At 43.7% G+C, this 27,346-nt stretch overlaps 2 protein-coding genes across 2 annotated transcripts in view; one reads left to right on the forward strand and one right to left on the reverse strand.

Moving 5' to 3' along the window:
• Positions 1-27,346, reverse strand: part of CIMIP4 (ciliary microtubule inner protein 4) — a 553,487-nt gene that overhangs the window by 88,340 nt on the left and 437,801 nt on the right. The gene's annotated exons all lie outside the window — the stretch shown is intronic.
• The window catches only part of LOC144824893 (cytokine receptor common subunit beta-like), a 150,519-nt gene that overhangs the window by 39,524 nt on the left and 83,649 nt on the right, over positions 1-27,346 (forward strand). The window contains exons 3-6 of the mRNA XM_078683867.1: positions 700-881; positions 3,110-3,270; positions 17,830-18,001; positions 18,565-18,700. Of these exons, the coding sequence (XP_078539993.1) occupies positions 700-881; positions 3,110-3,270; positions 17,830-18,001; positions 18,565-18,700 (651 nt within the window). The remainder of the gene's footprint in view (positions 1-699; positions 882-3,109; positions 3,271-17,829; positions 18,002-18,564; positions 18,701-27,346) is intronic.

Raw genomic sequence — 27,346 nt, forward strand, 5'->3', positions numbered from 1 at the left:
GATTTGTTAGAATAAGGGTGTAGAGTTGTCTAGAGTGCCAGGCCCTCCTCATTGACAAGTACTGGGACAAGGAAGAGTAGACCTCAGTATATTAAAGATTACTGGTAAGTAATCTGAGCATTTACATCAAACTCTCAATAGGCTAAGCAAATGGTGTTAAAAACGACTTGTTGGTGAAGTGGGACCCAGTTTAGGGCTTTCAGGGCTTTCAGGGCTTGGTAATGTGGTCCGAGGTCCTCAGATTACTGGTATAGTCCTGCAGCTAATTATGAGTTGTCTTGAGTTTCTGAATTTGAAAGCTAATAAAACGTGTATGTTGTCTAAATAGGTTGCAATGGTGCATTCAACCACCTGAAGCCTCAAACCTGCCTCCACTCAATGTAGATCATCTCTTTGGGGATGCAGCCCTCTGCTTCTTGTGTATCTCTGTATGGAGCATGTGCTTTTTTCAGTTCTACGTACTTCAACTTCATGTTTGACGCCCCTTGGTGGGATTTAACATGTTGTTGGAGACGGAGGCAGAGGGAATCACCCTGATTGAGTCCAAAGAACAGAGGTACCCCATCATGAAAAGTCCCTCTTCTTTCGTCTAACCCTTATGGACTAGCATTGTTTGTCTTGTGCCGTGGCCTGGGCTGCCCTGTATTGCGATGGAATGGGCCACCTTACTCCAATGAGCTTTTGTTTCTCTTTGTGAAGATCTCCAAATAAGACCTACGACCCCATAGAGCCTGGCAGAGACCTCGGGCACTACGTGGCTTTGACTTCCATTCAAGGGGACAAGAATCAGGTGGAATACAGCATTCATCTGATTGACCACTACTCCTTCATCCCGGACAAACCGCTGGAGACGAGGCTGAGCATCAATCCGCGGGAGAACAGTGAGAGCCACACATACCCGTGTCTACCTCTGTGTCTGCCTGTTTGTTTCTGTGTCTGGCTGCACTTCAGTGAGAACCACCCTTACCTGTGTCTACCTTTCTGCCAGCCTGTTTGTTTCTGTGTCTGGCTGCACTGCAGTGAGAACCATACCTTACCTGTGTCTACCTTTCTGCCAGCCTGTTTGTTTCTGTGTCGGGCTGCACTGCAGTGAGAGCCACCCTTGCCCATGCCTACCTCTCTGCCTGAAAAAAAGGAAAACCATAGCACACAATGCGTAATCACAAACAACAAGGGCGGTCCAAACAGTAAGGGCTTGCGTTAGGTAGAAAGTTTTCTTGAATGCAGCAAAACGTAGTTTAGGTATTCTTCAGTACATTTTTGTTTCGCAAATTCATGTTCTTCAGTTTCCAATATATTGCTGACAGCCGACACGTGTTTAATCACGCAGTGACTTTTTCAAGGCTTAAATGGTATTAGGATTCCTGGCACTGGGAGAATATGGCGAACAAATCGAAACAGGCGTATATTCTGTTTCAGAGACTACACAGCTAGTGTACTGCTGTGAGCTAGTTGCCTCACAAACAACGGAACTGGTGACCAGTATGTTCCACACTACTGTCAGCTGCATGAACGCACTGTGCTTTCTGGTATTTTTTAATTTGTGTTCTGCAGTGGGTGAACTGACCCACTGAGTTGTGTGACTGGGTTTAGAACCAGTGACCAGCAGGCTCCATATGTCACTATATTAACCATCTGCGTCGCTGTGCAAAAGTGTGAACCAGTGACCTGCAGATTACACCCCTGATACTTACCCGGAACATTACCCCTTCAACCACGTGGTGCTAGCTGATTCTACCTTCCTAGTCTTTTCCTTGCATTCTTTCCGCTCTGTTTCTCTGTGTTCCATTTGCTCTGTATTCACTGTTTTCTTTCATCTTAACCTTTTTTTATTTATTTCCGCCTTTATCTTTCTCATAGTGCCCTTTCCCCCTTCCTCTTCTCTTCTGCCCCTCTTTCTTATTTATGTATTCTTCCTCTTTGAACTCTTTTAATCTCCTTCCCGTGTTCCTGCCAATACTGGCTCTTGTCAGTGTTTTTTATGTTCTCATTCTCTGTTCTTTTCTTGCTCAGTTCTTATTTATCTTAGCGTTCTGTACTTCCTTCTTTCCCCGACTCTTAATTTTCCTTTTTATGTTCAATGGTGATAACAGTGCTCTAAGTTGGATACAAAGAGGAGGGCGGGATCTAAAAAAGAGTAAAGAAGGGGGTAAAAGTGCACAGCTGGCTTTGTTACTCACTTTTTGTGTAACGCACTTCTGTGACTTTCATGGCCTCGTAGCACTAGTAAGGGCTGCCTCTTGCTATATAGCTCCATAGTACCCTCAAAATGTGGCATCTGTTAATTCTCCCCTAATATCCGTCCGTTACTCAAATTATAATTCACCTACCGTGTCCCAATCTCTGCCCTCCCGTTATTTATATCTGCCCCCACTCAAAAAAAAAAAAATATGACAAACATTAGAACAGACAGGAAAAAGTTGCCAACACTAAACATTTTTTTATATACATTTTTATTTTAATAAGGTCATTCAATTAGACATATTCTCATCTTAATTATTGATAAGGTAACAAAAAATGTTAATAACACTTTTTTAATTATAACTTTCCAACATGCTGCACAGCAGCCACGCTGCTCCACACTATAGCTTAAACACATTAGCAAAACCAATAGCTTTAAATAAACACTTATAACGTTCCAAAGGTGATATCTATTGGCTTTGCCAATGCTTTGCATTAGTCTGCTTCAGTGTGTTATCTCCACCATCATTTTAGTGTTGCTCTACCGTTTACTGGGGTTTTATTTTGGATCTCTCGTGGGTGCTTTGTCTCCTTGATTGCATCGCTTTATATTTATCTAGCTATCTCCATTTCCTCAGTCTGTGTTTCTCTGCATGCTTCGGTTATATAATATATTATATTGTATATTATTATATTATACAAAAATGCACTTATCGCTTTATTTGTCTGTATCAAATGTTTTTGTTTATCTCTGTCTCACATTCTGTTTGCTTCTTTAGATCTGTCTAGATTTACCTACGCTACGTTCGATGTCTGTTTCTTTTCCTCCATTTGCCTAGCTGCTTGTCTCGTTCCTTTTCCCATCTCTACCTGTTATTTCTCTGCTTGTCCCCGTGAGCCAGTGTCTGATTCCTAAATCCTCTTGCAGTCCGTCTCCTCCCTCCCCTGAAACTGGAGGTTGAGGCCTCTAACGTCTCTGGAGACTTCCTGCTGTCCTGGGAGACTGCCTATGATGGGAGAAGGAGTCGGCTGACCTCCGAGGACCTGGAACATGAAGTGCAGTACAAGCGGAACTGGGAAGCGTGGGAGGTAAGAGAGAAGTGCCAACAGCTGGAAGAGAGCACAGGAAGTTCAGTGGGGGGACAGGGCGGGCCGAAAACCAGGCTTGGCTAAAGATGTCTCCTATAAGAAAGCAGGGCTACTATAGCATAGTCAGTCTCTTGTCAGTTTCATGCCTAGAGGTGGGAAGGCCAATAAATTAACATAGAGAGCTGATCCAAGGAAGCCGTGCACGAGTCTGTAATGTTGCAGGGTTTAATAACTGGAGGACCACTGGTTATTTCCTGTAAGTATATTTATTTATACAGTAAATTACGAGCTTAATAGAGGAGCGCCGGCCGGCGCTGCCGTTCTCTGTTCTCCCCGGCGCGCAATCAGGAATGCGCGCGCAGCGCGCCAACATGGCCGCCGCACGTCACGTCTGACGTGACGTGCATAAACTAGAATGCACACTCTACATATCTCCCCTTTTTATCAAACTTTAACTGAGTCACTTACAGTCCAGTGTCCAACTCGAAATCTCGAAATCTGGAGGGCCTTACCACCGGCCTCCCACTTCTTGTAACCCTTACCGGGTTCTCCATAGTTTCTTGGCTCCCCTCCTCTTGGCTCTCTGCTCCTTCTCTCACAGCTCCCTCTTCATTCATGCTTCTCTCAAACCTGTCCGTTTCCATACCTCTACTTCCGTTCTCTTCTTCCTCTTCTCTATCCATTTCTCCCCTTACTCTGTCTTGCTGCTCGCCGGCTTCTTGTCTCTTCTCCATGTTCGCACCTTCCATGTCTTCCCATTCATTTCCATGTTGCTCCCAGCCCAAAACCTTATTGCACCTAGCCATCCGGTCCTGGGACCACACATTTCCATCGCTCAGCAAAGCGGCTCGATCGTACACCTCCACAACTTGCATCGGCTTGCTGTACTTGCTGTCTCCCTTCTTCTGTAGAGTGGCCAACTTTACTCTCACCCACTCTCCTTTCTCCAATCCTGTACTTTTGACATTCCTTCGTTTATTGTAGTGGTCACTGTAAATTGTCTGTGCTCTTTCCAGGTTGGCCCGCACCACTGCAGGGGACCATTCGCTGGTGACGACCTTTTCCTTCCAGATCCTGTTATCATGGGTGAAGGGTTCACGTCCCCTCAATATTTGGAATGGGCTGTACCCCGTGCCAGTGGGGGTTATTCTGTACGCCCACACCATGTTCTCTAACGCCTTTTCCCAACTCTGTCCACTGGATATGGCGGCTTGGATGGCTCCCATCACTACCCGGTTAAATCTCTCCACTAGGCCGTTACCGGCCGGATGGTAGATCGCCGTGTGCTTGACAGTGATGCCATTCCTTTGCATGAACTTGCTCCACCTTTCCGACGTGAACTGGGGCCCATTGTCACTTAAGATCGATTTGGGTATTCCTTCCCGGGTGAAAGTCTCTGACAGGAACTTTATGATGTTTTCTGTGTCCATGGACTCATCTATTTTCACCTCCGGCCACTTTGAATATCGATCCATGAGTACGCACACGTATTTCTGCGTGCCTTGGTCATCTAGGACGGGTCCCAAAATGTCTATCGATAGTTCTTCCCATGGATTAGCGGGAGGGTCAAACTTCCCTGATGCTGGTCTCAAGGGTTTTAAGGTCTTATCTGCTCTTTGGCATTGTGGACATTCCCTGACATGCCTCTCAGCCTTTATGTCCATGCCTGGCCACCAGTAGTTTTGCTTTGCCCTTGCTTTTAGTTTCCCTATGCCTAGGTGTCCTTCATGTAGCAGGCCCAACAGTTTCGAGGTGAGGTTCCTGGGGGGGATCACCTTGTCTCCTCTGTAGATGAATACCCCCTTGTCCCCTACTGACAGTTCCTCTCTGACTTCAAAGTACGGCTTGAGGCTCGCCCTCACGTTCCTTTTCTCAGGCCATCCTTGAACAATGTTCTCTTTTACTTCTTGCATGTCTGTGTCTTCCTCATAGGACTCTGACCATTCTTGTAAGCTGATCAACCTTTCTTGGTCCTCTATAAGGGCTACCAACTCTCCTTTGCTTGTATGGTCTTCCTTTCCTGGTTCCATGGCGGACGCCCTACTCAGGAAATCCGCTACTCGGTTCCGGTTCCCAGGGAGGTACTCCACGTCATACCTAAACTCGAGTAACTTTAGTGACATCTTGGCTATTCGGGGAGTGGCACTGGCGTGTCCACTTGATGTCAGCACTTTCACCAATGGCTTGTGATCTGTTTTGAGTAAAAAATGTGTTCCCCACAGAAATTGTCTGAACCTCGCCATGGCCCACACAACCGCCAGCATCTCCTTCTCAATCACGCTGTATTTGCTCTCTGTATCCGTCAGTGCCCTGGACGCAAAACTGATTGTCTCCATTTCTCCTCTTCCTCTGTCTTGCATGAGCACGGCGCCCAGGCCCTTGTCGCTGGCATCCGTCGTCAGTACAGTGGTGCCTTGTGGATCGTAGCCCTGGAGGGGAACAGCTCCTATTACATCCCTTTTGATCGTTTCAAACTCAGCTTGTGCTTCCGGTGTCCATTGGAACACAGTGCTTTCCCTGGTCAGTAACCTCATGTTGTGGGTCTTTGAGGCGAAGTGGACCACAAACTTGCTATAATACTCCGCCATCCCCAGGAATGACCTGACCTCTTCCTTGCTTTTGGGTGGTGGAGCATCAGCGATGGCCTTTACATTTTCCGACTTGGGTGTAACGCCCTGTTGCCCGATCTCATGTCCTAGGTACGTTACCGACTGTAGTCCCAACCGACACTTCGCCCACTCCGCTGTAAGGCCTTTTGTTTCCAGCTTCTGTAGCACGTGTTCCAGCTTTCGGTCATGATCATGCTTGTCTCGGCCCATCACCAGGATGTCGTCCTGGAAATACTGGACGTCTTTGCAGTCTCTGAATAGTTGGTGCATCATCTTCTGGAAAACCGCAGCCGCCGAGGCCAGCCCGAACGGCATGCGACAAAACTGGTAGCAACCAAACGGGGTGATGAAAGAGGTGAGACTTTTGCTGTCCGGGTGGAGTGCTATTTGGTGATAGGCTGATGTCAAGTCGATAGTGGAGTACCACCTCACTCCTCTGGTCTTGGCCAACATTTCTTCAATTCTGGGGAGAGGGAACTTCTCCACCACGATATTTTTATTCAGTTCTCTCAGGTCCACGCAGAGCCGGACCTTCCCATTGGGCTTCATCACGACCACCAGGGGCGCCAACCATTCCGCACATGTTATCGGTTCTATTATCCCCTTCTTTTCCAACTCTTGAAGTTCCTTCTGGACCGCCTCTCGTACCGCAATCGGCACATTTCTCACCTTGTGAGCTACCGGTATGGCCCCTTCCTTGAGCACGATCTTGTGTTGGAACTTTTCCATCCGTCCCACCGTGCCTCCAAACACTTTTGGGTAGTTCTCCTTCCACTTGTTCAAGTCCGGCCATTCCTCTTGTTCTGCGAGTAGTATTTGTTCCTTCCCGCCAGGATCCAGCTTTATCCCCAAGTCACCCTGGTCCAGCCATCCAAGGACGGAGGGTCCTTTCTCCGCTATATATAGCTTGCACCACGCTGATCGGCCTCTAAATTCAAACAACAAGCGCCGGAACCCCATCATTGGAATGCGGTCGCCATTGTAAGTGACCGGCCGAATGTCTAGTTTCTCCAGCTCTGGGCCCAACTTGGGTCTGAACATTTCCTCCCACACTGCTCGCTGGACAATGGTGAAAGGGGATCCGGTGTCTGCCACTACCGTGATGGTGATTCCTCCCATAGACATGTCCAGAATGGGTTTCGTGGATTTCTTCCCTTCTACGCTTAGTACTTGGTCATATATACATAAGACTGTGATTACCTCTTCCTCTGCGATCTCCTCTAGGTCTTCTTCGCCTTGGTCTATGCTTTTCACCATTCCCTTGGGGTTTTTCTTCCTACACACCTTCTCGTAGTGGCCCAAGATGCCGCAGTGTAGGCACTTAGCTCTGAACGCGGGACATCATCGATCACGTGCGTCGTGGGACCAACTGCCGCACCTGTAGCACGATTTCTTGCCTTCATTGCCTGCTTGTTTCCCTTGCCATCTGTTGGTTCCTCTGGCCATCGGTTCTTTGCCTCTCTGGTCTTTCCGGTGGTCTCCCTCTTGAATCCTGTTCACCATCGTTGGGGGCGCTATGTCTTTCTTTGTCGCATCGGCACATCTCCGTGCGAGTTCCGCCCTTTTTACAATGACCATTACGTCTTTGAGTGTGGTGTCGCCGCTTGCCCATAACTTGTCCTGGACATTTGTGCTAGTGGTATGCATCACGATCTGGTCCTTTATGAATTCGTCTTCCCACAATGCGTATTTGCACGGGGCAGCTAGCTTCCTCAAGGCCGCTACATATTCCTCAATGTTCTCTCCCGGCCGTTGTCTTCTCTGCTGGAAGTTAAACCTGTCCACTGATACGCATATAGTGGGGCGATATCGTTCGTCCAGATCTTCCAATGCGTGTGCATATACATCCTTGTCTGCATCGTCCCTCTTTTTGGGCACCAGGCTCTTGTAAATCCTGAGACCCTCCGGGCCCAGGTTCAGTAATAGGATCCGTTTCTTCCTTTGGGGGGTGAACGACTCTTCATTTTCATCCTCCAAGACCCCTATGAAATTGTCGATATATTCTTTCCAGTCCTCCCACTTCATCAGGGGGTCCCCTGGTTTCGGTAGGAATTGCACCGGCGCAATCGCATAGCCTGCTGGCGTGCTCATCCTCACCTCCCTGATCGCTGTCGATTTGACGTCCTTGCTGGTGGGACTCCCTGGGGTGCTGTCCTTCACCTCTGTGGTGGTGTCTTCCAGGGGACTCTCAGTGCTAGTCCCCGCCTCCTCCTCTTTGGTAGCCAGCGCTGTACCTCCAGGGCCCGGCGTGGTGGTAAGGGATGCACCGTGGGCTGTCTCCTGTGGGGCGTGCTGCAGCCTCTCCAGCCTCTTCGCCGCCTCTCGGTTGTCTGTGGCACTGCCACGCTCCTCCGCTCGTGTGGTGGCTCAGCTGTGCCTTCCCATGAACCCTCTGCAATGTGGGCTATGTGGGGCAGCTCTGCTTCCTGCTGTAGTAGTGTGTGGGGTTGCCTACCCTGCTGCTGTCCACGTGGGGGTCCGTGTTTTTTTTTCTTTCCACGTGGGTGGTCAGCTGGAGCCTCCCGACCTCGTCGCCACTGTAATGTTGCAGGGTTTAATAACTGGAGGACCACTGGTTATTTCCTGTAAGTATATTTATTTATACAGTAAATTACGAGCTTAATAGAGGAGCGCCGGCCGGCGCTGCCGTTCTCTGTTCTCCCCGGCGCGCAATCAGGAATGCGCGCGCAGCGCGCCAACATGGCCGCCGCACGTCACGTCTGACGTGACGTGCATAAACTAGAATGCACACTCTACAGAGTCGAGCCCAAAATATCTCTGGCATGTAAAACTTGCCACAACTATCATGCTAGCATATGATAACGTCCCTTCAAAATTCAAGAAAGTACATTTCTTTCACACACAGAAGATTTTCACCTGAGTACATTAGATGACTTGAATAGTATTTATCCAAAGTGACAGGTGTTAGGCATCCACGGATATACATTCCTGTCAACACCCTTGTCGTGCTGTGAGGAATGGCACTAGGACCCTGGGACGCAAGGTGGGGACAAGGGACACCGGATGTGGTGTCCGGTGTCCCTTGTCCCCATCTTGCAAAAATACCACCCAGGATAGAACGATGGGGGATCAGACTGATGGACTACAATTTCAAGATTATTCACAAGCCAGGAAAAGAGCACAACCCGGCTGACTACGTGTCGCGACACCCTCTGCCACAGGCATCTCAAGCAACGACAATGGCAGAAAAATACCTCAACTTTGCACTGAAACTAAGCACCCCGACAACAATCACATTGGAAGAACTGCAAGAGGAGACAAAACAAGACCGCACCATGCAGGAATCAATGAAGATCACCAAATAGCAAAGGTGGAGACATGTAAACAGCAACAGTCATGTGGAAAAAGGGGTAGAAAAAGAAGAACTGTTAGCTTTCAAAAGAGTAAGTGAAGAACTATGGGAATGCGGAAACGGAATAATAATGAGAGGCACACGGATAGTGATGCCCAGCACGCTGAGAAAAAGGACAGTGGAGCTGGCACATGAGTCACACAGAGGAATTGTAGCAACAAAGAAGATGCTGCGGGAAAAAGTGTGGTTTCCGGGACTAGACAACATGGTGGAAGAAACAGTGATGCGCTGCCACATCTGTCACAGGGTACCCGAACCACGGCAAATGTCTCCACTACCAAAAGCAGTGTGGACAGAGCTAGCAGCAGACTTTTACGGGCCCCTAGAAACAGGAAGCTATCTGTTAGTGATAATAGATGAGTACTCAAGATTTCCAATAGTGAGACCAGTAGCATCAATGGCAGCACATGCGACACTGCCTGTGTTAGATGACGTATTCGCAGCATGGGGCTCACCCCACTCACTAAAGACAGACAATGGCCCGCCATTCTCCGGCGAAGAATTCAAGAAGTTCATGGCATACCTGGGAATAAATCACCGAAGAATAACGCCGCTGTGGCCGCAGGCAAACGGCATGGCAGAGAGGTTCATGGGAACTATCAAGAAGGCGATACAGAGAGCAAAGTTGAAGCAAATATCACATGGGCAGGCCCTCTGCCAGGTGCTAAGGGACTATCGCAACACACCACACAGCTCCACAGGAAAATGCCCTGCAGAGCTGGTACTAGGGGGCTCAAGCAGAACAAGATTGCCACAGCTAAAGGAGGCAGAGCAGCCAGAACAAAAAGACATCGCGACAAGAGACAAGGAACAGAAAGCGAAAATGAAGGCGTATGCTGACAAGAGAAGACACGCGAAGGGCACAACGATCAAAGAAGGAGACACTGTGCTAGTGAGACAGAGACACGTGAAAAAGTCGGACAGTGCATTCGCAAAGGAACCTCTGCAAGTGACTGAAATCAACGGGCCCATGATCACCGCATCAGTGGGCAAATATCACATCACGCGGAACAGCTCCCACTTCAGGGAACTAAAAATAAAGGAGGAAGAGAAACCAAAGCAAGAGCAGAGTGAAGACACTGCACCATCATCAACGGACATCATAGAACAACGACCAGGAAGAGAGTGCAAGAAGACAAAGAGACTGATTGCGGAGTTGTAAAGAGAGACAGTAGTCGGACAAGCACATGCAGGAAGGATGCAACTCTGGTCGCACACATCAAACTCTCTCTCTCTCTCTCTCTCTCTCTCTCTCTCTCTCTCTCTCTCGATTTTTCTTTCTTTCCTTTTGTTCACAACAAAGGGGGAGATGTCGTGCCGTGAGGAATGGCACTAGGACCCTGGGACGCAAGGTGGGGACAAGGGACACCGGACACCACATCCGGTCTGGGGAAGGGGATCAGGGGTCATTGAGGAGCAGGACCTCGGAGCAAGAGGTCGGGGGCAGCGAGGGTCGGCGAATATACATGTAACCCAATAAAGAGTATATTGGAACGTCCTACCGTCTCCTGTGTGTTTCCTGATCTGAAGAACATGACAACCCTGATTACAATGCAATTAGAGAACGAGGAGCCACGTTGTTTATCATGAGGGACAACAGTATAGGCTATCAAATCACACACAAGAGAAGTTTATTGTGCACGTCACATCCTGAACCCACATATTTGAAGGTGCAATTATATGTGATAATGAACAAAAAGAAGGATCGGTGAAATTAAGTATTTTCGTAGGATCACACAATTTGGTCAAGCAAGGAAGCTGAGACTAATTTAGAAAAATCAAAAAACAAATGAGTGTGCCGTTCCTTCAGACCACCAAATCTCAACTTAAAGACAGTGGGTCAGAAATGTGTTGTCAATATGGGGTATCATTTGCAGGATGCAACAGCCTCACCTACATCCATGGCACGCTTCATCATGAGGCTGAGCTCCTCACTGGGCGGGTGCTGCAATACTCAGCTGGCCCTTTTTACTGGAGATCTTTTGTTCTCCCTGCCCAGTTTTTACCACACAAGGGTTGTTGTCCGTTACTATGGCTTGTGCAGGGGTTGGTAGGTTGGGAAGGAAATCTGTTAAAATTGGCTGCGGGCAATCCAGATTAAGCGACGTTTTATTTCAGCAATTGTCCGTGCAAAGGTCACAACAAACAGGTGAACCATATGGGTATAGTGATGAGCCCGTGGCTCTTGCCTAGCAATCATCATGTTTCATGCCCTTGCAGCCCAGGACAGGTGCATTGTAATCTTCAGAACCCTAAAGAAAAGATACCCTAATCTACCTATTAGGTTTTAACACAGTGAAAATAAGCGCCCCTGTGATATGCAAATATCACAAGAATATGTACACAAAAAAAACAGACAAGTTCTGAATCTCATGTAAGAGTTCATGGTGCCCCTAAAACCTGAACATCATAAAGACAGAAACAAAATAGTTATTAAAATCAAATGAACTCAGTAAAGGAGTCTAACATTATTTGTGATGTCACCAACTATGTCATCTGAGAATGCTTGTAATGAAGCAGCATGCAACGTTCATGATCACAGCAAATAATAGTGAAGTTGTACAAAACATGCTTAGTTCGGCATGCATATAGCTATTGTGTCGTATTCTCAGGCCCCTTGGAGTACATCCAAACTGCTTTCCTTAAGTCATCTACTAGCAAAAAGTATGAGAATTTTTAGTTGATGGAGAGAGTTAAGTCTTCGTTAACAGTTAGCTAAATATTTCAAGTAAGACCCCTTTTACTTATTTCTGTACAGGAAAAGCAATGAGACTCGTACGTACACTGTTTCAAAGATCCCCGATTGTGAAGGGACCTATACAGTAGAATTTGTTTTGAACAGGCAGCAGCACCATGTCATAAACGAGAGGTGACGTAGGACACTGGGACTCGGGTATCCAATATTGAAGGTGCCATTTTGAAACAGGTTCATAAAGAGAAAAATGGTCATAAATGTGAGGCGCCATCTTGGAACAGCCCAGAAGATAATTCCTTATTCCATGTAATCGGAAAATACTGGAAAGCATGTTTGAACTGGAATCTTCAACGAAGCCTTGTAGATACATGTTTGAATGGCAGACCATTAAGATGATAATTATTACCAATGAATAACCTTGGCAGAGGAAATCTTATATTATGTATTAAGTATCATGGAGTAAAAAATGCTAGGCCTTATCTTACCAAGGATCCGTAGTTTGAAAGTGTAGAGACAAATCTAGAAATGCATACTAATTTGCATAATCAACAGAAACAAGGAGAAAGTGGAAACTTCCTAATGGGAAAATAGGGATGTATTCCATCAACATGGCAAAAGAAACATTGATCGGACGATCGCATTTCTAAAGACTGTATTCAAAGAACCTGTGTGACACTAGATCCACTATGGGTTTAGACAATAAACTATTATGTTTCAAAACCTACTGACAATAATTACATTAAATAAAATACAGGTCAAATGTTATTTACTGATTGACTGAATAATTCTGCCAAGGCCTCTATTGTCGGTTTGCCTCGTGCAACATTCAATACTCTACTCTTCTGCACTCTGGTTATTAAACTGCTAATTAATTAGGGGGGAGTGAGGGGTAGGTGCATTCAAAACCTGTATAGAATAGGGTCATTGTCTTGATAACAGTGACCAGGGGACCTCATCAGTCGGTGCCCCTCATCTGTGTATAGGATGAAAATCCAACGTTGTTCTCCATTCAAGAGTTTCTCTTGGAGGTCTTGTCCATCGAGTAATTTTCCAAGATCAACCATGTCAAATTGTTGGGTGTGTGACCCTTTTCGATGTAGTGGTTAGTCTGTTTTTTCGCAGTTGTGACTGGTCCCGAAGTCATGCCAAAATGTTGCAGATTGCACTGTTATTCAATAAGATACACACAGTTCTTTGTGTTGCAATGTGTGTGATTATGAAGCTGTTATATTTGTTTCAGTTCTAAATCTATTCCTTTCACTGATTTTTATCAGGGGGGGGGGTATCGAAAATGTTCAGTCACTCTGGGAAGACCCCATGCTTTGCTCTCAGTTGTGGTATCTGTAGATCTCCACGGTTTCATATGCATGAGCGCATCCCTCAAACTCCTGGATCTCTTGAATGCAAATAATGGTTTGGTAAATTATTTTTCGGAGATATGAGAGTCAACACCAAAGATCATTACCTTTATATTTACCATAAATCCAGTTCTTATGACTCCATAGCAATTGCAATAAGCTAGAGGATTACAATGATCAAGCAGAATTCCTATCTAGCAAAATTAAGGCCAAAACTTATCCATTAAAGATCCTACATTAGGCACAGAAGCGGGCAAGAAATAACAGTGAGGCACTATTGGATACCAGACCGAGAACACCTTTAGACAATATGACATGTATTACCACTTAGACGTTTACACGTGTATTTCAAATTAGGTTAAGAAAATAATAAACCAAAAATGGAGCAACCTTAATACTACATTTACCAAAACCATTATTTGCATTGAAGAGATCCAGAGGTTTGAGGATGCGCCCATCTATACGAGACCTAAGAGATCTACAAATATTACAAATGAAAGCACAATTTAGGGTCTTCCCAGAGTGACTGTAAAATGTCTCTACAAGGATTGCAACAACTGTCACTTGACAAAAGCAGTGAAAGAAATAGATTTAGGAATTAAACAAATATGTCAACTTCATAATCACACAAATTGTAACACATGAAACTGTGTGTATCTTAATTGTCCGTGCAATCTGCAACATACTGGCATGACTACGAGACCAGTCAAAATAAGAATTAACGAACATAGAAGCATGATCATATGTCAATGCACTGCAACAAAACTGACTAACCACTACATCAAAAAGAACCACACGGCAAAACTATTTGACATAGCTGAACCTGGAAAAATTAACGAATGGACCAGACTTCCAAAAGAAACGCTTGAACAGAGAACAACGTTGGGTTTTCAGTCTACACACAGATGAGCATGAACTGAATGATGAGATCCCCTAGGGCCTAGGCTGTGTTATTAAGACAATTACTCTATTCTATATGGGGTTTGAAAGCACTTCACCCTCCCGTCCCTTCCTTCCCATGGCAATTAAGTAACACTTTAACAGCTAGAGTCCATAAAAGTAGTGAATTGAATAATGCATGAGGTGAACAGGCAATAGATGTCTTGAACAAACTACCCCCTCAATCATTAACCCCTTCAGCGCGGGTGACAAAGCCAGCTCGTCATGGGCGTTACCTGCGCTGCGCGCATGACGAGCTGGCTTTGTCACAAACAAGCCATTTTTGAAATTTCAGCGCACGGCGGGAATTCGCGGTAGCGCTGAAGCGGTTAAAGAACCTCTGACCCCAAAAAAGTTTTAAAAATGATAACGAGCATGTCTTGAAACATAACAGAGTACTGTCTATACCCATATTGTATCTAGTGTAACACTTATTCTTTGTATACATTATTTTCAAATGTGTTCGTCTGATTGATGTTTCTTTTGCCATGTTGCTGTGATATATCCCTATTTTCCCATAAGTATGTGACCAGTTTCTCCTTCTTTCTATTGATTATACAAATTAGGACTTATTTCATGATTTCTCTTTACCCTTTCAATCTATGGATCAGTGCTACGATAAAGTCTAGAATTTCTGACCCCTTTATCATTATGACATTATACAAGATTTTCTCTGATCAGGTCATTCAGTGGTAAGTAATAATTATCTTCTAAATGGTCTGACTTTCAAATGTTTACCTACAAGGCATCTATAAGGAGCCCAGTTCAATTATGCTTTTTAGAATTTTCTGATTGCACGAAAAAGGAATGAACTTCCGGACCTATTTAAAGATAGGGCATCACAATTAACACCTTTTTCTCCTTTCTGAACCCGTTCCAAAATGGCTCCTTCAGGATGAGATGCCTGAGTCCAAGTGTCCCACCTCTGTTTGGACATGGTTCCAAGGTCTGTTTGAAACTAATTTCTCTGCATAGGTCCCTTCATGTACAGGGATCTCGGAAGCACGGTAGGAGTCTCTTATCTTTTTTCCCGTCCAGAAACAGATAAAAAGGGCTCTTTATTTGGGATATTTCGTCCACTGACAACTAACCCTGGGCATAGCACTACGCTACGCTCGTGTAGTTTGCGCAACTTCGCACTACACGAACTGCACGTAGCACAGTGCGAACACGCATAGAGTAGTGAAGCGGTCATTTTTTGCTCGCTCGCGGTCCTCAACGTCAAGTTGGCGACTGCGAGCAAGCAAAATGACATCCTGGCGAGACTTTTTCCTTGTTCGCGATCAGCAACATCAAGTTGCCAATCGCTAGCGTGGAAAATAAATCTCCCGGCGAGATTCTCAACGCGGGGAGGTCTGGTTTCTTTTTGCGAGTGGTCGCGTATGCTCGCGCCTGCTCGCAATGAGAAACTACCAGTCCGCGTTGAGAAAGCTGCCGCTCGAGTAAAAATCTCCTCGAGCGGCAGAAAACTACAGCTCGCACTGTGCAAGATGCCGTTCTCAATGATTGCACAGTGCCGGATGCTTGTCCGCACTGTGCAATCATTGAAAACGGCATCTTGCACAGTGCGAACAGGGTACTACGCAGTTCGCGTAGTGCTACGCGTAGTTCGCGTAGTGCGAAGTGTACTTTGCGTAGCACTACATGTAGCACTACTTCGCAAACTACCCCAAGCCCTACTGACAACAGAGATTTTAGTCTCTACATGAACCAAAAATTCTCATACTTATTGCCTAGTTGCCGACTTAGGGAAGTGGCTCCAACGTACTTTAAGGGGTCCAAGAATATGACACACAAGGCAAGTGCATGCCGAAATCACCATATTTTGTACCACTCCATTATTGTTTGCTGTGATTACGAATGTCACATGCATTGGAAGGATTCTCAGATGACAATATAGTTGATGACATCACAAACAATGTCAGATTCCCTTACTAAATTCATATGATTATTATAAGTGTTTTGTTGTCTTGCCTTTTTGATTTACAGGTCATAGGGACAATGGACCCTTTAGTGAGATACAATACTTGTCTGCCTTTACATATTTTTGTGTTATTTGCACATCACAGGGGCACTCATTTTTACAGTGTTGAAACCTAATAAGAAGATAACGGTATTTTTTTTCCTGGTCCTGAAGATTGCTATAGACCCGCCTTGGCCTGCCAGAGAATGAAATATGTTGATTGCTAAGTTAGAATCACAGGCTCATCAGTATGCCCATTTGGTTCACCTGTATGTTGTAACCTTGGCAAGGACTATAGCTTAGATGAAAAGCTGCTTATGCTGATTTGCTCGCAACTAATTTTAGCAGATTTCTTTCTCAATCTACCATCCACTTCACAAACCATAGTTATGGGCAACAACCCTTGAAGTAGCAAAGAAAGGGAAGGGAGAGTAAAAGATGAACAGAAAAGAGTCCCCTTGTATTGCATCGAGGAGCTCATCCAGATGATGACGAATGCCACTTATTATGTATGTGAGTGAGGTCTGTTGCATCTTGCAATGGATAGCTCTATTGATCACACTTTTTTTAACTCATTGTCTTAAGTTAAGACTTGGTGATCTGGTGGAATGGTACACTCATTTGATTTTTTTTAATTGTATTTTGCATGGGGAAGACGGGTTTTTGAAGAAGTAGAGATTGGCCCGAGATTTTCCATTCTCACACTGCAATTCGACCACTAGATGGCTAACTTTCTGCCATCAAAGGTTAATACTTTGCCCATAAATCTTTGAGGATGAAATTAAAGCAAAGGTGATAGACAGAACCCACATTTTATTTTGGGCAGTTTTATATAGTGCAAACATTGCCCAAGAATGAAGAGCTCCTTGCAGCAGACAGACTGTGAAACTGCCCAAAACCATAAGAGCCCTTTACAAGAGACACAGACGATGAAACACATTTATTTTGCACTGGGATTTGCCAGAATTCACAGGATGAGGAGCAGTGCCTCGAATTCGAACCCGGTTCTCCATGATACATGGGTGTCAGTTGTAGCCGTTAGGCCACATTGCCTACTGTGAAAGCTTGGCTCGTTTTGGGCTCGTGGTTCCATGAGAACCCGAGCTTTCATTAGCTCGCCCACATGTACTCTGCCAGACATAAGAGAGACTCGATCCAAACCATGCTGACCAGACAAGTAACTGACTCTTCTGTGCTCACAACCCATACCTACCTTCATCTCAGCAGTTCCCCCATTCTAGAGACAAAGGAAACACCCAACAGCTTTTCAGACATACCTGCCCCATATGCATCTCTACAGTGCCTCTATTCCAGAGACAGGATAAATACTAATAACAACTATTGCCAATTGGCTAACTCTACCCCAACCCAAAGAGCCTTTCCAGGGTGTACCAGTCTGAAAAGTAAGTGACTCACCACACCACATCCACCTTCACAGTTCTGTCATCCCGGAGACGAAAGGCGGGTCTAACGCAAAAGTGACCACAACACCTGCCTGTACCTCCTTTTCATAGTGGCTATCTTTTCTGTAACCCCCTTTTACCTATAGAATTGGACCACCTTTGACACACTATTTGCTGAAACAGTGTTATCCTCTTTTTGTTTTGCTGTTCTGATTGCAGGGCTCCCGCTCACTACTGGTTTCCAGGGGCACCAACTGTACTCTAGGGAGCAGGCAGCTAGTGCCTGGAAGCACCTATGACGCCAGAGTCCGTGTCCGCCTTCGTGAAGGTGCCAGATTCAGCCGTAACTGGAGTGAATGGAGCTCGATGGTCTCGCTGGAGGTGCCGGAAGGTAAACTACACCTCATGGGAGGAATGTAGCCTGTTGCCTCTAGGGTTGGAAGGCTAAGTGGGTTGGCACAAGTGGCTGTTGCCTCTAGGGCTGGATTGACAAAGGGCTCCCGAGCCTGGCTCAAGGGACTGATACAGGAATACAGAGTCTGTCACCTACAGGACGGAATGGCTCAGGGAATTGCCAGAGAGATGCATAGCCTGAGTGTCACCTGCAGGGATTTCAGGCCCTGGGGGTTGTCACAGGGTTGAGGACCCTGTCACCTTAAGGGATGGATAGATAGTGCATCCAGGCAGCAGACCTAGCACAGGGAAACAGGTCCAGTCATTTCCAGGGTGCATTGAGCTTGGTAGTATTATCGCCCCAATGGAGTTAATAATTAGAAATATACACCCACTGGGAATATATTTTTGAAAGTAACAGATATGAACACCCACCCTCAATACCTGGCACTGTATTACAGAGCCTGCGGCCTCCATGGCTGACTGATCTCCACGGACTGCGGAAGGGGTAAAGCCTGTCACTGTTGAGGCTGTCTCTTGTTCTCTCTCTCTCTCTCCCAGGGATGGCAGCTTCCCCCAAGAACCTGCAATGCTCCTTCGACGCCATCGACAGGATGATGTGCACCTGGGAAATGAGGGCAGAGGTGACTGAGTCTGTCTCATTTGTCTTGTACTACCGAGAAAGCTCACAGGCAAGGTAAGACATCCTTAGCCCACCTAGGCAGCTCTTAAGTGAGTTAAGAGACTGGCATGATATACTCAGACTGTACTTCTGATGTGCTTTATGGAATTCTCAGGGCGTCACCGCGCTATGAGGCAAGGCACTAAACTGAGCTTAACGCAAAATGTATTTTTTAAGGATTCTTTGGAGAGTGGCATGTCTGGCTGAAGAAAAATATGGATTGCTTCAAAATGCAGGTACCATGCAATTGCCCTAGCTTTGCAAAGGTAGACCATAACTATTTGAACTCATCCTTTTAATTTCCCACAGATGTCCAGTTTATCACTTTAATGACACTTTACAAGTGGGTTGGTATTCCCAATTTGGCTGAAAACTCCTGTGGAGCCGTGCTTCGGGACACATGCCCACCTGCTAAAGCATGTGGAATATCAGCCCAGAAAAAGGGCCTGATAAACAGTAAAACATGCAGCTAAAAGCTTGATGCTACTGCATCCGGTATGTTATTCCTCATTCCAAGTCAGAAACTTGTATTGGCCTACCAATGATGTGGTAAATCTTCCCAGTAACAGTAATACTGTTTGTGCCACCACAGCACCCTTTTCACTTCGGGGATTCAGCTTTCTTAAACATCCTAGCTCTAATCACTATCCCTAAAGCAGAGTGAGGAACTGGTGTAATTCAGTCCCCTTCCAGAGAAGTATTGGTGATCCAGTGTTAAATTAGCACTTTTGAAGCACAAAACACAAAGATAAGAAAACAAGTTATTTACCTGTAACTGCAGATTACAGTATTATTATCTTTCATAGATTCACATGCTTGAATCATTCCATGTCGTCGAAGTGGGAGTCCCACTGTACCATAACAAAGCAGTGTGTATCCGTATCACAGGCAACAATGGTAATGAACAATCACTTAGATAGCCTATCTATGTCCTTTTTAAAAAAGGGCCAAACTTCAAACTTTAACCAATCAGGCGAAATCATCCTCTAGAACTCCCAAGAGAGGCTGATTCCCTCAGATTTTGAAGCACAAGTGGGAATAAATAATCCATAGCTATAAGGGGAGCCTCTCAGGAGAAGAGGGTGGGTCTATGAAGGATACCAATACTGGAGAACTGCAGCTACAGGTAAATAACTCATTTCCTTCTCCAGTATTGGATCTTTCATGAGTACACATGCTTGACTTAGGATACCAAGTAGTTTTGTAGTTAAATATTTTGTAAGATAAGTACCCATTGAGGATGGTGGGTAACAGTTTAACATATAAATACATCAACACACTATATATGAAAAAAATAAACATGTTGTATACAACATTATTTACAGATTAACATATGTGTATGTGTGTGTTTTTATATATATATAGGTTCAGTTGAAGGCATCTGCCGAAACGCGTCGACAGTCCCTTTTGTTTTTTGCACTTGGTGTCAGAGAAAAGAAAAAATGAAAAAATAAATATATTTTAAAATTTGACTTGCCGTGCGGTGGAATCCTCTGTGCCGTGGATACTTTGGTGGGGGACACTGCCAAGTTATTTTGAAGATATATATATATATATATATATATATTTATACAAATACGTACATAAAATATGTACTTGTAAATAATCATAAATAAGTACATAAAGAACCAGAGGCTCACCTTATTGGATCAGATGTTGTAACACTGTGTGTCCAAAGGCTGCATCACTACACTGCGCCAATTCTAGGCAGTAGTGCTGCATGAAAGTATGTGTGCTTTTCCACGTCGAAGCACAGCACATTTTCTCCAGCGGAATGCCTGCAATAGGGCAGCTGAAGTGAACACTGCCCTCATCAAGTTAGCCTTTGCTGTGAGAAGTTTGCCAGCTTAGGAGTGGCAAAACTGGATGGCGGCAGAAATCCACCTTACGAAGGTTGCCGTTGTGACTGAAATACCCTGTTGAGTTTGCCCATAAGACACTAACAGTTGATCAGTTTTCCAAAGGTGTTTAGTACAATGCAAGTAGAATTTTAGGCATCTTTTAATGCCAAGCATATGGAGAGATCTTTCTGCGGTTCCGTAATAGAATATCAATGGAAAAAACATTGATATACAAAATATCGAAAAATAAATATGGATAACAAAAATATCAACTCCCATACCTACACAGGTAAGTACAAAAAAATGTAATAAAAATATCGATGTTAAAAATATAGATGTAAAAAATATGGATTTTAAAATAGCTATAAAATAAAACAATATATATTTAATATATTAAATATTATTAATTTGAACAAAAATTAAATTGTATGTAAATATTTACAAAATATTACGAATAAACTTCATTAAATAAAAAAATACACAAACATAATAATTTATACATATATATACTAACTTTTAAGTAATTATTAAACTATCTCAAATGTATTTTAAATCTTTAAAATTATATAAAAATAAAATATATACAAATAAATAATTTCAAATATAAAACAAATCTACAATAAATTGAAACATTAAACTATGAACAAATATTTAAACTTAAATTGCCCAATACAATCAATGCAACAGTAGGCAAAGTGTTGGATAGCAAAATATTTAAATTTACTATTCCAACTTCAGTGAGTGTAACAGTAGGGAAAGTGATTGATAGCAAAGAGGTAAAAATTACTATTCCCATTCAAGTGAGTGCAACAGTAGGGAAAGTGTTGGATAGCGGAGGGGTAAAAATTACTCTTCCCACTCCAGTGAGAGCAACAGCAGGGGAAAGTAGGCAAAGTGTTGGATAGCAAAATATTTAAATTTACTATTCCAACTTCAGTGAGTGTAACAGTAGGGAAAGTGATTGATAGCAAAGAGGTGAAAAATACTATTCTCACTCCAGTGAGTGCAACCGTAGGGAAAATGTTGGATAGCGGAGGGATAAAAATGACTTACTATTTCCACTCCTGTGACTACAACAGTAGGATAAGTGTTGGATAGCGGAGAGGTAACAAAATATTATGCGCACTCCAAAGAGTGCACCAGTAGGGAAAGTGTTGGATTGCGGAGGGGTAAAAATTACTATTACCACTCCAGTAAGAGCAACAGTAGGGAAAGTGTTGGATAGCGGAGGGCAAACAATTATTATTCCCACTCCAGAGACTGCAACAGTAGGAAAAGTGTTGGATAGCGGAGATGTAAAAATTACTATTCCAACTCCAATGAGTGCGACAGTAGGGATAGTGCTGCATAGTGGAGGGGTAAAAATGTATATTCCAACTCCAGTTAGTGCAACAGTAGGGAAGGTGTTGGATACGTTAGAAACAAAAATACTATTCACACTCAAACACTAAAAAACATGTTTATGTATTAAAAAATTTATAAACCATCTTAAAAAAATTAAAATTAAATGTATAAAACATAGAAAGAACACAATATTAATTACATATAACAAAAACTTACAAATACTATATATAACCTAATAAATACATTTACAAATAAATATTAATTTTAAACTGGAAATATTTACAAACAAAACAATTAATTACAAAATAAATGTTTGAATATTTTTATTAATGCATTTTCGATAGGTTACATGAATGCGACACATAGGATAAAATCCCGCTTCAATCAGGTTAGTACTTACATCATTACAAAATAAATGTATTAATTTTATTTCCTAACCTATAACACCACACCAATAACAAAACACTTTAAATTTGTAATTTACATTTATTTACATATTTACTCTCATTATTAATCAATAAAGAAATATTAGTAATAAAAAAACTATAAACATTAATTTACTACACACACTTTAACACTATAAGTTCCACAACACAAACCTAAATTAAACTATAAAATAATAAAACACAATTAAAACTTATTTTAAAATTAAAAACAATTACTATTAACAATAGTTAAATTATTAAAATGTGTTTAATACCCACCCTTTAGCCCTTTAAAAATAAATATAACAAAAATAATAAAGAAATTACCAAAAATAATTATATATTAACATTAACAACTATATATTAATTAAACACACATTACTTCCCATCCTTTACACTTATAAATACCACAACACACACCTAAAATTAATTACCCAATTTCCATAATCAATTAACAATTAATTAAAATTAATTAACAACCAATTATTTCTTCATCAATTACAAATAAATTACTTCCCACCCTTTACTCCTGTAAACACCACAACACACATCTAAAATTAATTACACAATTACCAAAATTAATTACAAACTAATTAATAACAATTAATTAACAACCAATTATTAATTCATCAATTAAAAATAAATTACTTCCTCCCCGAATTTATTTGCATTAGCAATGGAACCGCTGGCCTCATTGGTTCGAATTGATGCACAGGTGAAGGCATCTGAATGGCTGGGGGGGGTTTCGGATTAGATCACCCTTAAGCAGACGATGCTCATTTCTTCTTAATGGATCCACATCGAGCGGGCCCCTGAATTCTCCACATGATGCAGATATTTGGTCAACACTCTGGCCTATATATGAATGCTAAGAAGTCGATACTGTGGCCCATTTGTGGTGGCTCATAAATGGGCACTTGGACGTGTGTGGTCTTCAGAGTGTGGAAAGAATCAATGCGCAGGATGGGGTGGTGGAGACGACTGACAAGGGAGACACCCCTCTGGCAGAGCGGCCTCATGCCACAAGTGTCCACATTAGCGTGGTTTAAACAATGGGACGCCATAGGCATTTCCACATTGGGGAATGTAATGCGTGGTATCACCATGAGATTTTTAAGGAGTTCAGAAATGAGTTTGCTATGCCGTACACACAATTTTATAAATATAAATACCTGCACTGAGACATGCCTTATCCCCATATATTGCACATTTGGAATCTCTCCAGGAGTTTAACCCAGCTGAGGCAAAGGTTTTGTGAGGAATTTAGGAGATCATAAGACTGCAAAGATATATCAAACATTAGTGATGAACTTCTCCATGACTTTTGATTCACTTCGGGAAAAATGGCAGACGGATAGTGAGGATTGGACAGAGGCCTTGAAATCCCCGAGGTATACTGCAATAGCATCTCACCTCAGACTTGAACAGTTTAAGTATTTGCCTCTTGCTTATTTTACCAGGTTTCCGCTTTGGAGGGTGGGCTGATAGATTCCCCTATGTGCCTACGATGTGGCAGTGAGGAAGGCACACTTCTGCACACGATTTGAGATTGTACCGCACTTGGCAGATTTTATAGGGGAGTTACTCATTGTTTATCAGAAGTGCTGGGTTGGGACACACCTCTCTCTCCTAAACTTGCTCTTTTGCATATCACTGCAAAATTGGGGGAAACATCTATAAAAGACACCTATTATTCTTAGGTTTTACCCTGGCAAAAAGAGATATAGCAAGGGCTCTGTCTAAATTGGATGCTTGGAAGGCTGGCCTTGTCTGTTGTATGGGCTAAATACTAAAATACATAATAATAAAAAACGATATTTTAAAAACAATATTTTTGCAAACGATATTAAACCCTTCGATATTTTTAAAATCGATATTACTTACCTTAATTCGATATTCTTGACTTCGATATTCTTGCTGTCGATATTTCTGAGCCACAATATTTGCAACTCGATATTTGTGCAACTCGATATTTTGTACTCGAAATTCTGTCTCTGCACCCTTTCTGCTGGTGATATCGGATTTGGGACAAATGTTGGTAGTATGATAGGTTCATTGAGATGGAACTTTGGGAATACATTTTGAAGTGAGCGCCAACAGCAAAGCTACCTTCCATGTGAGAAACTTGAGATATGCTCTGTGAATGGATTCAAATGGAGGTCTCATAAGCTGAGAGAGGACTACATTGAGATGCCATTCTCGGGGAGGAGCTTAGACTGAAGGAAAAGCTTTGAACAACCCCTTTATGAATTGTTTGATGATTCTGGTGGAGCAGAGAGATAGAGAGTGGGAAGAGCATCTATAGCTTGATATCACAGCAAGATGCCCCTTAATGGAGTCATGCACCAAACAAGATCGAGCAAGTGAAAGGAGATGAGACAGAATCTGCTCAGGTGATGCCTCTAAAGGATGCAGGTTAAATTGCTGACACCATTGACAGAACCATTTCCATTTTAATTTGTAAGTTTTGATAGTGGCTTCTGCTCTTGCTTTTGCTAGAATATCCCTGCAGTCCTGAAGGATATTCAAATCTCTGAATTCATGGAATTCAGGAGCCATGCACATAAGTGGAGAGAGGCTGGGTCTGGATGCAGAACTTTGCCCAGGTTCATTGTCAAAGGAGCTGGTGTTGTCTGTAGGCGAATGGGATAGGACTCCGACAGCAGGAGAAGATCCGTTAACCAGTGATGTGTGGGCCATTTGGGAGCAAGCAAGATGAGGCGACAAAATTCTACTTTCATTTTGTTGAGAACCTTCAGTATTAGTGGGAAGGAGAGGAAAGCATTTACATAGATCCCAGACCATCTGATCAAAAAGGCATTCCCTCACAACCCTGGGAGCAGGTACTGACTGGAATGGACTTGGTGTTCTCGTTGGTCACGAAGAGATTCTGTGCAGGCTGCCCCATAGTGAGAATATTTTGTTCAGCCCCGACTAATTCAGTTCCCACTCATGACATCTGTGCTTGCTCTGCTCCACTGAGTGTGTCCACCTAGGTGTTGTTTGTGCTGGATACGTGCTCAGCTCTCAGGGAGATGTTGCGAGTTTTGAGCCAGCTCTAGAGCTGGTGGGCTTCCTGGGACAGTGTTAGCAATCTTGTGCCTCCTTGATTGTTGACATAATGTATGCTGGTTGTATTGTTGGTACTTACCAGCACGGATGACCTTGCAGTCCTTGGGAGGAACGCTTACAAGGTGAGAAAGATGGCTTTTAATTCTAGGCAGTTGATATGCATGTTTATTTGCAGTGCAGACCAATTTCCTTGGATTTGTAGGTCTTGAAGATGACTGCCCCAGCCGCCCATGGAGACATCTGTAGTTATGACGAATTAGGGTATTTGCGGCAAAAACGTTAGGCCCTTGGAGAGATTGGAGATCTGAGACCACCAATCTAGTGTCTCCACCAATGTTGAGGTGATGTTAATTAGATTGCCGGAGGACCCTTCAGTATGGATTCACTGTTTCCGAAGTTCCTCTTTTAATTGTCTCATTTTCAGGTGTGCAAGAGGGATCGGATATATTGAGGAGGATATCATGCTCATCAGTGACTTGTACAGGCGCACTGAAAGTGAATTTCTTCTGAAAAGCTTGACGGCCAGATGTGCTAGTCTGTGTTGTCTGTCCTGTGAAAGAAAAGCTTTGTTTTCGATTGTATTGAGGATGGAACCTAGAAACAGTATCCTCCGTTTCAGAGTAGTTGTTGACTTTTGATGATTGACAGAGAGACCCAGCTTGCGAAGGACAGAGAGGTGAGCTTTTGTGGCTTTGGATGCTTGCGATGGTGTTGGAGCTTTTAGCAGCCAGTCGTCCAGATAGGAAAACACCTGAAGACCTTCCTTTCTAAATGTGACTTCTACTGGAGCTAGGCATTTGGTAAAAATGCGGGGAGGTGATTTGAGGCCAAATGGGAGGACTCTGAACTGGTCATGGGTGCTGGCTACGGTAAAACAAAGATATTTGTGGTGTTTGGGATGTATGGGAATATGGAAGTATGCATCATGTAATTGCAGAGTTGTCATATAATCTCCTTGGTTCAGGAGATGTCAGAGACAGAGAACATGCGGAATGATTGTTTCCACGAGAATTTGATCAACTTACTGAGGTCTAGAATGGGTCTCCATGCCACTGATTTCATTCTGATTAAGAAACACTGGGAGTAAAAACCCATACCCTTCCGGGAGAACAGAACGTTTTCAACTGCTCCCTTGGCAAGCATAATGAGGGATTCTTTATGAGTAAGTAAAGAGGGGAATGTGTGTCCCTTGGTGGATTGCTGGGTGGTCTTTGGATAAACTCCTGGGTATGGCCATAGGTGACGAGGTCCAATACCCAACTGTCTGAAGTGATCTGACAACAATGGCGGAGGTAATTGGTAATGTTTGCACCTACGAGATGGGAGGAAGTGGACGTAGCCAGTTCCTGATAGAGGGCACTGTTTACAATCTGTGTCTTGACTCTGGGCCGTGGGTGATGGGTGGTATGGCTGCTGTTGTTAAGGTGCTCTGTATTGAGAGTGAAATGGCTCAAAATGTTGGGAGAGTTGCCATGCTTCTCTGTAGGTTGAAAACCCTCTTCCATGTGCCACTCGAAAGTCCATATTCTTGAATTGCAGCATACCAAGTGCCCTGGCCGTGTCTGGGTCCGTTTTGATGACCAACAGAGCATCATCTACATGCTTCCCAAATAGTCTATCTCCATCGTAGGCCATATCCAGAATGTCTGACTGGACTTCTGGTCTGAACGTGGGCGCTTTTAGCCAAACCTGTCGCTTTAAGACTGCTGCACCCGCGAAAACCGGTGGAAGTTATGTCCACTGCACAGTCTATGATTTTAGCTGACTTGCTCACCCTCTTGTAATATTTTCCTTGCTTCTGATTTTCTGTCTTAAGGCATAACGTCAATGCAATCCTCAATGTCCGATCACATCTGACGATCATAGAGTCCCAAGATTGCTAGCGAATTTGCTGCACGAACTGTAATGGTAAACATGCCGATTTGAAGGATTCTTAGAACGACATTGCGCTGACTGTGATATGACTGAGTCCGGTTTGG

The sequence above is a fragment of the Lissotriton helveticus genome, chromosome 1_1 (assembly GCF_964261635.1).
Source record: "Lissotriton helveticus chromosome 1_1, aLisHel1.1, whole genome shotgun sequence".
Lineage (NCBI taxonomy): Eukaryota > Metazoa > Chordata > Amphibia > Caudata > Salamandridae > Lissotriton > Lissotriton helveticus.